Below are 14,822 nucleotides of genomic sequence, written 5' to 3' on the forward strand. Positions count from 1 at the left end.
CACAAAGGAGTTGAAATCATGTGATACAAGTATTTCTTTACTTGTGAATTATATGTTAATTTCCTAGGTTGCATTTACCCTTCACTTCCTTGCAATTAGATGTATAACCCTAACACTTGGCTGAAACTTATCTGACAAGGACCACATATAACATCTTAATTGCCAAATGCAGTAGACTCTTAGATGAATTCTCTGTGACACTTAACCTGTTGACTGCCAACTTCTTGAAGCCCTCTCCTCCGTTGACTTCCACAAGGGTGTCCTTCTCAGCCTTTTTTCCCGACTCCTGGTCTTTTACCCACCATAATTGTTGGGTCCTCTTGGGTTCTATAGCCAGCTCTTCTGTCACTGTATTTCTTCTCACTAAGAAATATCATCCACCCCAGTGGGCTTAACTACCGCCTGTGCCCCAGTGAATTCTAAAGTTTCAGTTCCTAACACTTTCATGTTCTGACCCTTCTGTCAAACAGCTCCCTTTGGTGGTCCCCTAGACACCTAATAATTTACATATCCAAAATGTAACCTAACTTATCTCTGAAGGATTCTCACATTCCTTAAGCCTGTACGTTCCCCTTTATTCCCTATCTTAGTGAATGGGACTAAATGAACTCTGTCAACCAAACCAGAAACTTACAAGCTATCCTAGTCTACTTCCATTACTTCTAACTAGGCATCGAATATCCTATTAATTTTGCCTCCTAAATGTCTCTTAAGTCTATTCTCTCCTCTTCATCCTACTTTTGCTGCTCTAATTCAAGCTTTATCCCCTTTACTTGCAAGGCTGGTCTCCTGTTCTCCCTCAATTCATCTGCTGCTGTTGTTATCAAAGTGGTCTTTAAAATATGCAGATACCTATTACTTCCCTATTTAAACCCTTCAATACTACCCCTTGTTTCAGAAGAATAATCAGATTTTTTTTAATTGATCTGGTCTCTCCCTAATCCTCTCAGTGTTATCACTTCCTTTGTTCTCTTTCTCTCTCACCTTATTTCTCTCTCCCCCACCCATCTCTTCTCCAGCCACACAGGTTTATTAAGTTTCCTGAGCATGCCATTCTCTCCGAAGCCTCCATGCTTCTGTATATGAAATTCCTCTTACCCGGAATGCCTTGAAATACAGCTAACAGCTCTTATTTGTTGAGATTGACTTTAGCAATGTTTCTTCTCTGAAGCCGTCCTTTACTCTCAGGAAGAATTATTCCTCTGTCCCTCCACTAAATTATACATACATACACGTATATGCGTGTGGGGGTGCTTATTTTGTATCAGAACTCTTCATGTATTTGAGTTTTCATTTTGTCTTAATTTTTTATATATCTGTCATAAAAGGGCAAAGGTTGTATTTTTTTCTTTTGTATTTGAGGACAAAGATTGTATTTTTTCTTTTATTCAAATTATCTAGCATATTGCCTGGCACAGAGTAAAGCCTTAGCAAGTATAAGTTGATTAAATAATTAATATCGCCAAGACATGTAAAGTATGGGAAAATATATGGGCATTTTTGAAAGGCCATTGTTCATATTATCTTGGGCCTAGAAACCCATTATCATCTTTTATAAAACAGGAAAATGAACAGCACTTTACTAGGGAGAGAGAAGTATCTTATCCTTTCCTTAGGTGGCCTTTTGGAAGATTTTACAAAGCAAACTCACCATATTAGGGGCAACAATGATATCCATGTGCCCAGAGCTCAGGGAGCACCCTAGAATCTCTGAATACTTTATAGCTCAAGATTGTGCTATCAATAACTAATGTTAGGGGAAAGAGAACCTTTCTGACCAATAGTAATTTGACAGACTAATAGGACTTTAACTTAAGAAAGGGATACATGATGTAAATGAAACAACTACAGATGTGTCTGACATCCCATTGTGTGCAGGGAAATCACTGAATGATGCACACATGATAGAGAATACTTTTGTTTTTTCCAGCCCTGGCACCTGAAGCTCCATGGGGCATGGAAGCCCTCATGGGCCTGCTGTAGAGAGAGGGAAGAAGAGGGGTATAAATTGAGAGCCAGACAGGGCTCCAGATTCCCCTACCTGATTTTTTTTTTTAGTAGTATTTTTTTCTGCATGTTCTTTATTTACTTACTTAATTATTTTTGGCCACATGTGGTCTTAGTGGAGAAGGCAATGGCATCCCACTCCAGTACTCTTGCCTGGAAAATCCCAGGGACGGAGGAGCCTGGTAGGCTATAGTCCATGGGGTCGCCAAGAGTCAGACATGACTGAGCAACTTCACTTTCTCTTTTCACCTTCATGCATTGGAGAAGGAAATGGCAACCCACTGCAGTGTTCTTGCCTGGAGAATCCCAGGGATGGGGGAGCCTGGTGGGCTGCCGTCTATGGGCTGGCACAGAGTTGGACACGACTAAAGCAACTTAGCAGCAGCAGCAGTGGTCTTAGTGGCAGCATGTGGAATCTTTGTTGTGCCATGTGGGATCTTTGCAGGGCACGGGCTCTTCCTCGTGGAAGTACGCTTCTCTCTAGTTGTGGTGAGAGGGCTCAGTTGTCTCATGGCATGTGGGATCTTAGTCCCCCAGCAGGAATTGAACCCATATCCCCTGCACTGGAAGGTGAATTCTTAACCACCAGACCACCAGGGAAGTCCCCTACCTGACTTTTTAATCAAAGCAGTTCTACTTTTAACTCGTTCATATCGCTCAGTCGTGTCTGTTTGCGACCCCATGGACTGTAGCCCACTAGGCTCCTCCGTCCATGGGATTCTCCAGGCAAGAATACTGGAGTGGGTTGCCATTTCCTTCTCCAGGGGATCTTCCCGACCCAGGGATCAAACCCAGGTCTCCTGCATTGCAGGCAGATGCTTTAACCTCTGAGCCACCAGGGAAGCCTCATATATTGGAACACCACCACAAAAGATTTTGTTTGAACAATGACTTCTGTTGCTAAATTTTTTTTTAAGTTGAAAATTATTAGTATGGGTCACACATACACCAGTTATTTGGACATAGCATTTTCAGCCAAACAGATTCTAGCTGGCTTAAATGGAAATTACTCTGACTTAACAAATCACGTATCTTCTTTTCCTTTCAAGCTGGAGGAGCTCACAGAGGCTGAGGATGCTCTCTCTGAAGCCAATGCTTTGAACAACTACAATGCTGAAGTGTGGGCATATCTGGCTCTGGTCTGCCTGAAAGTGAGTGTTTCCTTACACAGTGTATCCTTACACAGTGTCCTTGGGCAGAGAGGTGAGGGGCCAAGTAAAGAAAGGGATAGTGGGAAGGCCATCAATTCATGATAGTTGAGGTTTGATGAGCTTAGATTTGGTCATTATACTGATGATGAAGGAGGGGCCATGTCTTGGAAGCTTCTCCTTAGAATGTGCCTGAAAATTATATGCTTAGGTGTGTTTGTCTGGAAATGAGATTCTAAAAATAGAAGTGAGGCACTTGGATTTGGTGTTCTCAGGTGAGTGGTAAAGGGGGTGGACTGGAATTGACCACCAGTGGGGGTTTCAGGTGGAGTGGGCTCCATGTGACATTTTTGAGCTGCTCATTAGGCCCAACCCCAAGCCACACAAACCAAGCCCAGCCCAATGTGCGCCCTGCCCCAAGATGAAGGAGCATGTACAGATCAGACTGTGGTCTGGGGTTGTAGTTAGGAGATGTGCAGGGGTTATGGAGTGGGATGGCAGATTAGACTTGGGGAAGAGAGGTTCTCCTTCTGCCTTCCTTTTAGCACCCTCTCATGTTTAGGACCTCAAGTCTGGGAATTGTATAGTCATGCCATTTATGCTCTGGATCTACCAAAAATTTAGGATATGGTCTATAAAAGCTATATAAAAATCCAGTGATTAAAAAAAAAAGGCAAAGTAGCCTATAAGGGTATAGACATAAATGAATTACCAACAACAGAAATCTCTGATAGACTGAAGATATTTTCCCCAAAAGTCCTATCATTTAAAACATGTACCCAAAGCTGTGAAGCATTCTTCTTTGCAATTGTCTCTGACATTTTTCTCTGAGAGCAGAATTCAGATAGATAGTTTAGCTATTCAGAAAGATAGATTAGATATTTACCTGAGTTCTTACCTCAGCTCTACCAAACTAATCAGGAAAGGCATGGTGTTTATATTTTAAATGTATTTAGTTATATTTAATGACCTGAGTTCTTGTTTCATTAAAGTAGTTTTAAAAGAATTACAAATGGGAGTGATATTGTATCAGAATGTAACAAGGTCAGATACCAGCAAAGGAGATTCTCTTATACTGTTTCTGAATCATTCCTTCCTGTTGAACTGCTGGCTAAGGGTGGAAATTTGTGATAGCTGCTTTACCTGTAGGAAATAACCCTCTCAAAATTAAAATAACTTGCTTCAATAACTTGCACATTAGCCTAAGATTCAAATTGGGAATGATGAGAGTGGCCCTCAATTTTTTGTTGGCCAACATAATACAGAACCAACAGGGGATATTGTGATTATAAAAGAAACTAACAAAATAAAAATGATTGAATTTTCTCTTTGGAGTAAATATCAGTATGAGGAATACGTGAATTCTTACCCAGCTCTGCCACAACTAGCTGTGGGATCCTGGACAATTTATTTAAACTTGCTGGGCCTCAGTTTCTTCATCTATAAGCTAAAATGCAAGATTTCAATACACTTTGCTCAGAAACTGACTGATAAAAATGGGAAAAATTAAGGATATGTAAGTACAGGAGACAGGGATCAAGATGATTCCCATGGAAAAGAAATGCAAAAAAAGGAAAATGGCTGTCTGAGGAGGACTTATAAATAGCTGTGAAAAGAAGAGAAGTGAAAAGCAAAGGAGAAAAGGAAAGATATAAGCATCTGAATGCAGAGTTCCAAAGAATAGCAAGGAGAGATAAGAAAGCCTTCCTCAGCGATCAATGCAAAGAAATAGAGGAAAACAATAGAATGGGAAAGACTAAAGATCTCTTCAAGAGAATTAGAAATACCAAGGGAACATTTCATGCAAAGATGGGCTCAATAAAGGACAGAAATGGTATGGACCTAACAGAAGCAGAAGATATTAAGAAGAAGTGTACAAAAAAGATCTTCATGACCCAGATAATCACGATGGTGTGATCACTCACCTAGAGCCAGACATCCTGGAATGTGAAGTCAGGTGGGCCTTAGAAAGCATCACTACAAACAAAGCTAGTGGAGGTGATGGAATTCCAGTTGAGGCATTTCAAATCCTGCAAGATGATGCTGAGAAAGTGCTACACTCAAAATGCCAGCAAATTTGGAAAACTCAGCAGTGGCCACAGGACTGGAAAAGGTCAGTTTTCATTCCAATCCCAAAGAATGCTCAATTGCACTCATCTCACACGCTAGTAAAATAACGCTCAAAATTCTCCAAGCCAGGCTTCAGCAATATGTGAACCGTGAACTTCCAGATGTTCAAGCTGGTTTTAGAAAAGGCAGAGGAACCAGAGATCAAATTGCCAACATCTGCTGGATCATGGAAAAAGCAAGAGAGTTCCAGAAAAACATCTATTTCTGCTTTATTGACTATGCCAAAGCCTTTGACTGTGTGGATCACAATAAACTGTGGAATATTCTGAGAAAGATGGGACTACCTGACCTGCCTCTTGAGAAACCTATATGCAGGTCAGGAAGCAACAGTTAGAACTGGACATGGAACAACAGACTGGTTCCAAATAGGAAAAGGAGTATGTCAAGTCTGTATATTGTCACCCTGCTTATTTAACTTATATGCAGAGTACATCATGAGAAACGCTGGGCTGGAAGAGGCACAAGCTGGAATCAAGATTGCCGAGAGAAATATCAATAACCTCAGATATGCAGATGATACCATCCTTATGGCAGAAAGTGAAGAGGAACTAAAAAGCCTCTTGATGAAAGTGAAAGGGGAGAGTGAAAAAGTTGGCTTAAAGCTCAACATTCAGAAAACAAAGATCATGGCATCTGGTCCCATCACTTCATGGGAAGTAGATGGGGAACAGTGGAAGCAGTGTCAGACTTTATTTTGGGGGGCTCCAAAATCACTGCAGATGGTGATTGCAGCCAGGAAATAAAAAGACGCTTACTCTTTGGAAGGAAAGTTATGACCAACCTAGACAGCATATTAAAAAGCAGAGACATTATTTTGCCAACAAAGGTCCATCTAGTCAAGGCTATGGTTTCTCCAGTAGTCATGTATGGATGTGAGAGTTGGACTGTGAAGAAAGCTGAGGGCCGAAGAATTGATGCTTTTGAACTGTGGTGTTGAAGAAGACTCCTGAGAGTCCCTTGGACTGCAAGGAGATCCAACCAGTCCATCCTAAAGGAGATCAGTCTTGGGTGTTCATTGGAAGAACTGATGTTGAAGCTGAAACTCCAATACTCTGGCTACCTGATGCGAAGAGCTGACTCATTTGAAAAGACCGTAATGGTGGGAAAGATTAAAGGCAGGAGGAGAAGGGGACGACAGAGGGTGAGATGGTTGGATGGCATCACTGATTCAATGGACATGAGTTTGGGAAGGCTCCGGGAGTTGGTGTTGGACAGGGAGGCCAGGCGTGCTGCAGTCTATGGGGTCGCAAAGAGTCAGACACAACTGAGCGACTGAACTGAACTGAACTGACAATATACAGCCTTGACATACTCCTTTCCCAATTTGGAACCAGTCTGTTGTTCCATGTCCAGTTCTAACTGTTGCTTTTTGACCTGCATAAGATTTCTTAGGAGGCAGGTCAGGTGGTCTGGTATTCCCATCTCTTTCAGAATTTTCCATAGTTTGTTGTGATCCACACAGTCAAAGGCTTTGGCATCGTCAATAAAGCAGATGTTTTTTGGGAACTCTCTCATGCTTTTTCGATGATCCAACAGATGCTGAGTGAAGTCTATTAGTGAATTCATATTATTCTCATTTAAGTCTTACATGAGTACTTCATACAAGAAGTAACTAGGAGAAGTAGTGTTCTCCCTTCATATCCAGATCTACATGCAAGTAATGCCAGTATCTGCTTCTTCCACGATGGGATAAATTTTAGCAGTTAAAAACTTGGACTCTGGAGCCAGGCTGTATTGTTTTAATACCTGGCTCCTCCACTTACTAGCTTCATAACCCTGGCAAGTTATTTATCTTCTCTGTGCCCAGACTTCTCTATCTGTAAACTGGGAATTATAAATAATAGTGGCATGTAAATAATATACAATATAAATATAAATAATAGTGGTATATATGAAAGTAAAGCACTTTAAAAGTGTAAGTGATTAAAACAATGTAAACTACAAAGCAAGTGCTATGTGTGTTAGCTAATATAAACAGAATAGCTTCAATACTAAGAGGAACAAATGACTTACGGTGCTTTCAGGAAAAAAAAAAAAAAGGCCAAGTTGTCTTTCAGCTATTTGAAATGGAGGAATATATATATATATATTTATTTATAAGTATATATTATATTTACTATCTGGTTTCCCCACCACCTTTCATTTTCCTGCTTCTGCTCTTCATTCAGAGGTTCTTAACCAAGAAGCTGTGGAATCTTCTGCTTTAGGCAGCAATGGCGGCAGTGTGCCTTCTCCGTTTAATGAGTATTATGGTATGTCTTCATCACTAAATTGTGTTGTTTTTTCAGGCTGGACGACAATTGGAAGCTGAGCAAGCCTACAAGTACACGATGAAGGTATGATGCAGATACCTTTGCTATTTGTAGTATACCGACATTGGGAATGCTAGGAGGAAGGTGCTGGCTTAATTCAAGACTTGACTTCACAGCATTTCATGATATGAAGATTTTTCTAGAGGACTTTCTTACCAACTTTGCCATAACCCACATATTACCATGGGAGATCTTTTTTTTACCCTCCATGGGCCTCATTATCCTCACATACAAAATGAAGGTGTTGTTGTAGTCCAGCAGTCAGCAAATTTTTCTGTAAAGGGCAGAATAGGATTTGTGGGCCACGTGGTCTCTCTTGTAGCTACCACACTGTGCCCTTGTAGTGCAAAAGCAGCTACAGACAATATGCAAACCAATGAGCACAGCTGTATTTCAAATAAAACTTTACTTAACAAAAACAGGCAGCAGGCTAGATTTGGCTCATGAGCTATTGCTCGTGAATCCCTGGTCTAGTCTATTGGTTATGATTGCAAATAATGTGACTTGGAAGCCAGTGGCTTAAACAAATTAGGAGTTTTTTCTCATCTAATGAAAAGTCCAGAACATACTGGTACCACAGCTCCACAGTGTTAACAGAAACCCAACCTCTTTCTTTCTGCTTCACCAGTCATAACATGAAGTTTCCAGCCCTCACAGTTGCAAGACAGCCATTGTACCTCAAGCTATCACATGCATATTTCAAGTATAGTAAAGAACAAACTAGGCAAAGGAAAAAAGGGCCACACTAGCTATTTCACCTCCCTTTAAAGAGATGTGACTTTAGCTTACATTTCATTGATCACAACTGAAATTACTGCTAGCTGCAAGGGAAACTCTGTCGCTTTTTAGTTGCCTACATTGCTGCCCTGAAAAGAAATGAAGATTTTGTTAGTAAAAGAAGAGAGTGGATTTGTAGGCAACCAGATGTGTCCATTACACATTGAGATTTTAAAATTAAATTCAAATCTAATGGTTTTGATTCCTTTGTATTTTATTCCTGTCTCCCACCTGCCAAACAGTATTATACATTAGTTAAGAATATATTTGGGTATTAGGGTATACTTTTTAAAAATAAACTTTTTTTTTACACAAAAAAATGCACAAATTGTGAGCATTCATACCATGTAAATTTTTGTAAAGTGAACACTTCCATGTAACCAGCACAGTGTTCTGAGACTTTTTAGTGGAGTTACCATGAAACAGAGAATATAGGAAGAGTCAATTCCAACCTGAGGAACTATGTTCTTTAGCTGTGGCCCCACAAATAAGGAGTCTCCACATAGCTATGTCAGGTGTGACATATGTGTTCTTCCCTTCTACCTCTTACGCAGTTAAAATTGAAAGATGAGAATCTGCTTGCAGAGCTCCACATGGTTCAGGAGACGGTTGGCTTTGGAAATCCATCTTTCTGACATCCTTCTACCTGAAGAATTTTCCGTATGGGATGCTGAGCTCCTTTCTTTCCAAGAAAAATTAAACCCTGGATGTTTCACCAGAATGAAGACTGGGGATAAAGAAAGAAACGATCATCAATATAACTGATACCCATTCATTTATTTCCATTGTCTTACTGAATGGCTATTGTTACTGGATGTTTTACTGTTTGACAGTTAACTGGATGGCAATAGAAAAAAATCTAAATAAAAAACTCAGAATTCATCAGTTATTGTATGCTGAGATATACATAAGAATATAACTATTTGTGTGTGTGTGTGTGTGTGTGTAAGTAAGGTATAGTATGTTAATTATTAGTGAAAGCTTATCAGAATTACTCCTGTAGGAAGTCAACTGCTAAGGTCTGTGACCAGGTTCACTTACTGGAACTTAGGAATTAAGGCATTATTTTCTAAAGTGGGTGGAAAGGAAGAATGCTGTACTGGGTCACTGCATTAGGGCAAAGAGCACATTAGTTGTGCCCAGATCTAACAGTGAACAGAGAAGCTGAATCGAGTGGTCTTTGCTGACAGTATCTTCATGGATGTAAATCACAAGGGCTCTATGAAGAATCCATTACTATGTAACAGATGTAAAACTCCTCACAATTGAGGCCGTTATTCTAGGGCTAGAAATGACAAAGGAACCATACCTCACCCTTGTCCTCTTGGATCAGTGCACAGCAAAACCAAAAATAAAGGCTTCCTGTCTTTATTTTTTAAAGGAGGACACAGAGAATAAGAGGGACATGGAAAACCAGGAGGGAAAGTGAGAGGCACATTGGTAAACACAGGATAAAATCATTTATTTATAGTTCTCTAGTTTCAGCCCTAATGCGACCTCCTTTATGAAGTCTTCCTGAGGAATTACCAGGTTCACCTTCTTTTCTGCTCACCCCAGGACTGTCAGCTGCCTAGGGGCAAGGACAGCCCTCTTTCATCTTTGCGTTCCCTGGCACTGCGCCTAGGCCCTAACTGGTGCTCGGAAAACATCTGGTGGAAGGATGGATGGTGGCCTTCTCTGCTGGACTCAAAGCGGTAAAGAATTTGCCGCAATAGGTAAGACCCGGGTTTGATCCCTGGGTCAGGAAGATCCCCTTGAGGGAGGAATGCAACCCACTCCAGTATTTTGCCTGGGAAATCCCATGGACCCAGGAGCCTGGCGGGGTACGATGCATAGGGTCGCAAAGAGTCGGACACGGCTGAGTGACTAACACTTTCACTTCACCCCTTCCCGGGATTCTCCCAGTATTCCTCCCTCGGGCAGAGATCCACAGGGCAGTGAGCGGGAGATCCCACCGGGCTCGGCTCGCAGGGCATTCCCAAGTTGTACCGCTCCTTCTTTGTGGCAGTTAAGATACCTTAGGGCTCTCCGTGTTGTGTTACGGAAGTGCAGGGAAGGGACCGGAAGAGGCGGGGCGAGTGGACCATTCGCTTCCGGTACCGTGGTGCCTGGGCTAGGGTAGCGGAGTGTTGAAGTCTGCGGTTCTTCAGCGTTGAGCTTTCTGGCGGGTTGTCGGCGCAGCCGGAGGCTGCAGAGCGGATTCGCTCCGGCTCCGGGAAGCTCCGAGGCGTCGCAACTGGCGCACAGGCCCCGGGGCCCGCCGGCTGCGCCATGGTCCAGCTCAGTGAGTGCTGGGGGCCTCGGGAGACCTTCCGGGCGGTCTCGGGGATAAGAGGGAGTGTGGGCTGACTGGAGCTGCGCTCTCCTAGACGAGCTAGAGACAGTCCGTACCTGAAACTGCACACGTTTGATTCTGCCCTCAGTAGTTTTCTTGTTCCCTTTTAAAGTTTTCGCTGAACTCCTTTGAGATAGATGGCGTTCATTTTCTAGATGAGGCAGCTGGGCTTCAGCTTGTTCCAGAGACAGTAAATATCAGGCCTGTGTTGACTGCGATGGGTATAGCTGGAGTGTTTAAGAGGAGTTTCACAAAGAAAGGGTTTCTTAGTCCGACTGACAAGAATTGGTTGAAAGGAAGGACATTTTGGGCTTCCCTGGTGGCTCAGAGGTAAAGAATCTGCCTGCAGTGCAGGAGACACTGGTTCGATTCCTGGATCGGGAAGATCCCCTGGCGGAGGGCACGGGCAACCCACTCCAATAGTCTGCCTAGAGAATCCCATGGACAGAGGAGCCTGGCTGGCTGCAGTCCATAGGGTCGCACAGAGTTGGACACGACTAAAGCGACTAAGCAGCAGCAGCAAGGACATTTCAGTGGGTGAAGGGGGTTGTCTCATTTCATTTTCTGCATTTTGTGCTCTCGATTTTTGTGTCTTAACCACTTATTTGTCTACAGCTACTGTCCTTTGCAAGGCCTACCGTGGAGGCCACTTAACCATCCGCCTTGCGCTCGGTGGCTGTACCAACAGGCCTTTCTACTGCATCGTGGCTGCTCACAACAAGTGTCCCAGGGATGGCCGTTTCATAGAGCAGCTGGGCTCCTATGATCCAATGCCCAACAGTCATGGAGAGAAACTCGTTGCTCTCAACCTGGACCGGATCCGGCATTGGATTGGCTGTGGAGCCCACCTCTCGAAGCCTGTGGAAAAGCTTCTGGGTAACTCAGCTAAGCCTTACCTCTTTGAGGGGATTTTAAATTTAAGTCATTTCCAAGATGATGAGAATTAAGAATGATTTTCACTATCTCCAGGCTAATCAGGACTGGAGGGAGAACTGAAATTGATCTAGTTGCCAGTTGAAATCTAGAGATGCCTTTTGTAGAGACTTCATGAGACTTTTTGGATGACTGAGATTTTATGCTAAAAAAAAGGGGGGGAATGGTGTGTCTTGCATGACTGTCATTTGATGATTTTTTCAAGTAAGGAAAATAGTGTTAAGAAGTAGACAACATCCATTGTGATCTTGCAGTAAATGGAAGGAAGGGAACTGGGGGAAGAGGTGAAAACATTTTGGCAAGTGAGGAATTTGTTTTGAATCTTTGTCTTGGATCAAATCTCTGTTAGACTTCAGTTCAGTGAGACTGAGTTCCCAGGTAAACATTAGTTTGTATTGTTATAATGAATGAGAATCCTGTTACTTTTAGGTCTTTCTGGCTTTTTCCCTCTGCACCCGATGGTGATCACAAATGCTGAGAGGCTGCGACGGAAACGGGCACGAGAAGTCCTCTTAGCGGCTCAGAAAACAGATACAGAGGCTACAGAAACAAAAGAGAACTGACTTCAGTGAACATAGCAGTGGGAACGAACTTGAAGTCCTCTTAAAATATTTGTGCAGAACTCTTAGTTTTATTATATTTAGAGGTGAATAAATGGAATTTTTTAAGTCATCCATGATCATCTGGCCTGATCTGAACAGAGCCCAGGGAGAAGTTTGTTCTTGACTGACATAAAGCTGAGTGTAGATACTAATTAATTCTTTCAGCCTTCTTCAGGGGAAAGATAGTTGGACTCTGGGTCCCCTGGGCAACTTTATAGCCTACTACCTTCCAAGATTTCCCTGTTTCAAAGTCCCCAACCAGCATGTCTGTGTCCTCTCCAAGTATTCCTTGTTTAATCATTTATGGTCATCCCACCAACTCAAGAATACGATTACTTAACTTACTGTTTTTGTAATTGCAGATTTACATTGTCTTGTCAACACACAATCTCAAATTTACAAAGGTAGTTTGTTACATGCTTTTAGGCTCTAATAATCTACTTTTAAAGAAAGAATACCTGGAAGAAAGTAAAGTACCTATGTACAACTTCCATGCAAGGTTATTTGTGAGAATTATAAGGTATCATGAAATTAGGTAGGATTGTCTTCAGTTTATCAGTGGGGAAGCTGAGGTTCAGAAGTAGAAACTCGGACAAGGCCAGTATTGGGCAGAACAGAGTCAGACCCCGATGTTCCTACCTGGAGAGCCCTTTCCAACATGTTATGTCTGTAGTGGGGGTAGTGAGTAAAGATAAAGGGCTTTTCAAAAGTCCACTTTTAAAAGTCAGTGACAAAATTAGGTTGAGGTATCATGGTTTGTCGGAGAAGGCGATGGCACCCCACTCCAGTACTCTTGCCTGAAAAATCCAATGCACAGAGGAGCCTGGTAGGCTGGGGTTCATGGGGTTGTGAAGAGTTGGACATGACTGAGCAACTTCCCTTTAACTTCTCACCTTCATGCATTGGAGAAGGAAATGGCAACCCACTCCAGTGTTCTTGCCTGGAGAATCCCAGGGACGGGGGAGCCTGGTGGGCTGCCGTCTATGGGGTCACACAGAGTCGGACACGACTGAAGTGACTTAGCAGCAGCACCATGGTTTGTTAATATAAATGACTGGTTGTGTCCCCCCAAAGCCTGTTATCTGTTCCACCATAACTGTAGCAGGGTTAGATGGCTTTAGTTGTCATACTGAATAATATAAATTTCATAATCTGGTATAAAACTAAAATATGGGAGATTTATATAGGAGATTCTAAAGCCCTGTTGTTGTACCAACCTATCCTCAGTTTTATATTCTGAGAATAATTGCCAGCCACCTCAAACTCAGGTCATCAAGGCTCTCTGAGTTGTCACTGGATGGCCTCCACTTGCTTTGGGGAGGCTTTAAAGGCAGGACAGGCAGAGAGCAACTGACTTCATGGGAGTTTGATCTTGAAAGTAGGAAAAAGAAATGCTTTGAAAGCCATTTCAAAGTTTAAAGGAGAACAGTATATCCTGGAGAGTTTGAGGTCTTTGGAGACACCTTAACTGGTAGAGTAGAGGAGAATGTAATTCTGGAAAGTATTGACCAATGAAGGGAACTGATGTGAAATAGGTATTATTTTGAGCTGTTGAATTTCTGCCAATTCGTGTATTCACTTTGTGCCCTGGTCTGTCTTTTATTTAAGACACACATATGGAAACTTCTGTGTAAGCTCATCCTCTCCCTGATTTCCAAAGTTTCCTCTAGTCCTACTCTTGCTTTGGATTTCCAGGCCCAGATTTTTCACCAGTTCTTGGATGATTGCATCTGTCTGTCTTGATACCATCTCAAATCCAACATGCTCAAACACACGTCTGCACTTTAGAAAGCCTTTGTTTCTAAAGCTTATATTTTTATCAAGATGGGGGTTTGGATCATGTTATCTCCACCAAAGTGGAAGGTGGTTCAGGGACTGGAAGGTGAATGGAAATGATTCTGTAAACAATGTCAAATCTAGAAGTTCTATCAATTAGATAATTTTTAGAAGACGTATTTTGTGCTTTTTGTTTAATATAGGTTTTTTAAATTGCAGGGCTCAAGGGAAAGTCACTGCCTAGCAGTCCCAACTTCAGTCACTCAGTCGTGTCCGATTCTCACGACCTCATGCACTGTAGCATGCCTATCCTTCACCATCTCCCAGAGCTTGCTCAAACTCATGTCTGTTGAGTCGATGCCATCCAACCATCTCATCCTCTGTTGTCCCTTTCTCTTCATGCCCTCTGTCTTTCTCAGCATTGGTGTCTTTTCCAGTTTGTCGGCTCTTCACATCAGGTGGTCAGATAATTGGCACTTCAGCATCAGTCCTTCCAATGAATGTTCAGGGTTGATTTCCCTTTAGGATTGACTGGTTTGATCACCATGCTGTCCAAGGGACTCTCAAGAGTCTTCTCCAGCACTACAGTTTGAAAGTATCAATTCTTCAGCACTTAGCTTTTTTAATACTGTCTAGGTTTGTCGTAGCTTTTCTTCCAAGGAGCAAGCGTCTTTTAATTGTATGGCTACAGTCACCACCTGCAGTGATTTTGGAGCCAAAGAAAAAGTCAGTCACTGTTTCTATTTTTTCCCTATTTGCCATGAAGTGATGGGACTGGATGTCATATCTTGGTTTTTTGAAC

General features: G+C 42.3%; 2 protein-coding genes and 1 long non-coding RNA gene across 7 annotated transcripts in view; 2 read left to right on the forward strand and 1 right to left on the reverse strand.

The window, feature by feature from the left end:
* Nucleotides 1-9,256, forward strand: part of CFAP70 (cilia and flagella associated protein 70) — an 83,057-nt gene extending 73,801 nt beyond the window's left edge. For all 5 annotated transcript variants that reach the window (XM_040242404.1, XM_040242406.1, XM_040242407.1 and 2 more), the window contains 3 exons: nt 3,057-3,158; nt 7,574-7,621; nt 8,929-9,256. In XM_040242404.1, the coding sequence (XP_040098338.1) occupies nt 3,057-3,158; nt 7,574-7,621; nt 8,929-9,009 (231 nt within the window). In that variant the 3' untranslated portion in view covers nt 9,010-9,256. The remainder of the gene's footprint in view (nt 1-3,056; nt 3,159-7,573; nt 7,622-8,928) is intronic.
* Nucleotides 8,117-8,930, reverse strand: LOC120865310. The gene is made up of 2 exons (XR_005721365.1): nt 8,827-8,930; nt 8,117-8,463 (listed from the first exon to the last, which is right to left on the reverse strand). It is a non-coding gene; the product is annotated as an uncharacterized LOC120865310 (long non-coding RNA).
* A 1,024-nt stretch (nt 9,257-10,280) lies between the features above and the next one.
* Nucleotides 10,281-12,314, forward strand: MRPS16 (mitochondrial ribosomal protein S16). Its single transcript, XM_040242490.1, has 3 exons — nt 10,281-10,658; nt 11,325-11,585; nt 12,072-12,314. The coding sequence occupies exons 1-3, from the start codon at nt 10,646-10,648 to the stop codon at nt 12,203-12,205; spliced, it is 408 nt and encodes a 135-aa protein (XP_040098424.1). The 5' UTR covers nt 10,281-10,645; the 3' UTR covers nt 12,206-12,314.
* Nucleotides 12,315-14,822: the final 2,508 nt, after the last annotated feature.

Source organism: Oryx dammah, unplaced genomic scaffold (assembly GCF_014754425.2).
Source record: "Oryx dammah isolate SB20612 unplaced genomic scaffold, SCBI_Odam_1.1 HiC_scaffold_6, whole genome shotgun sequence".
NCBI lineage: Eukaryota > Metazoa > Chordata > Mammalia > Artiodactyla > Bovidae > Oryx > Oryx dammah.

What these genes read in the sequence shown, in the direction of transcription:
- MRPS16 (XM_040242490.1), top strand. An exon ending in GCCTGTGGAAAAGCTTCTGG is followed by an intron (nt 11,586 to 12,071) that starts GTAACTCAGCTA and finishes TGTTACTTTTAG; the next exon opens with GTCTTTCTGGCTTTTTCCCT.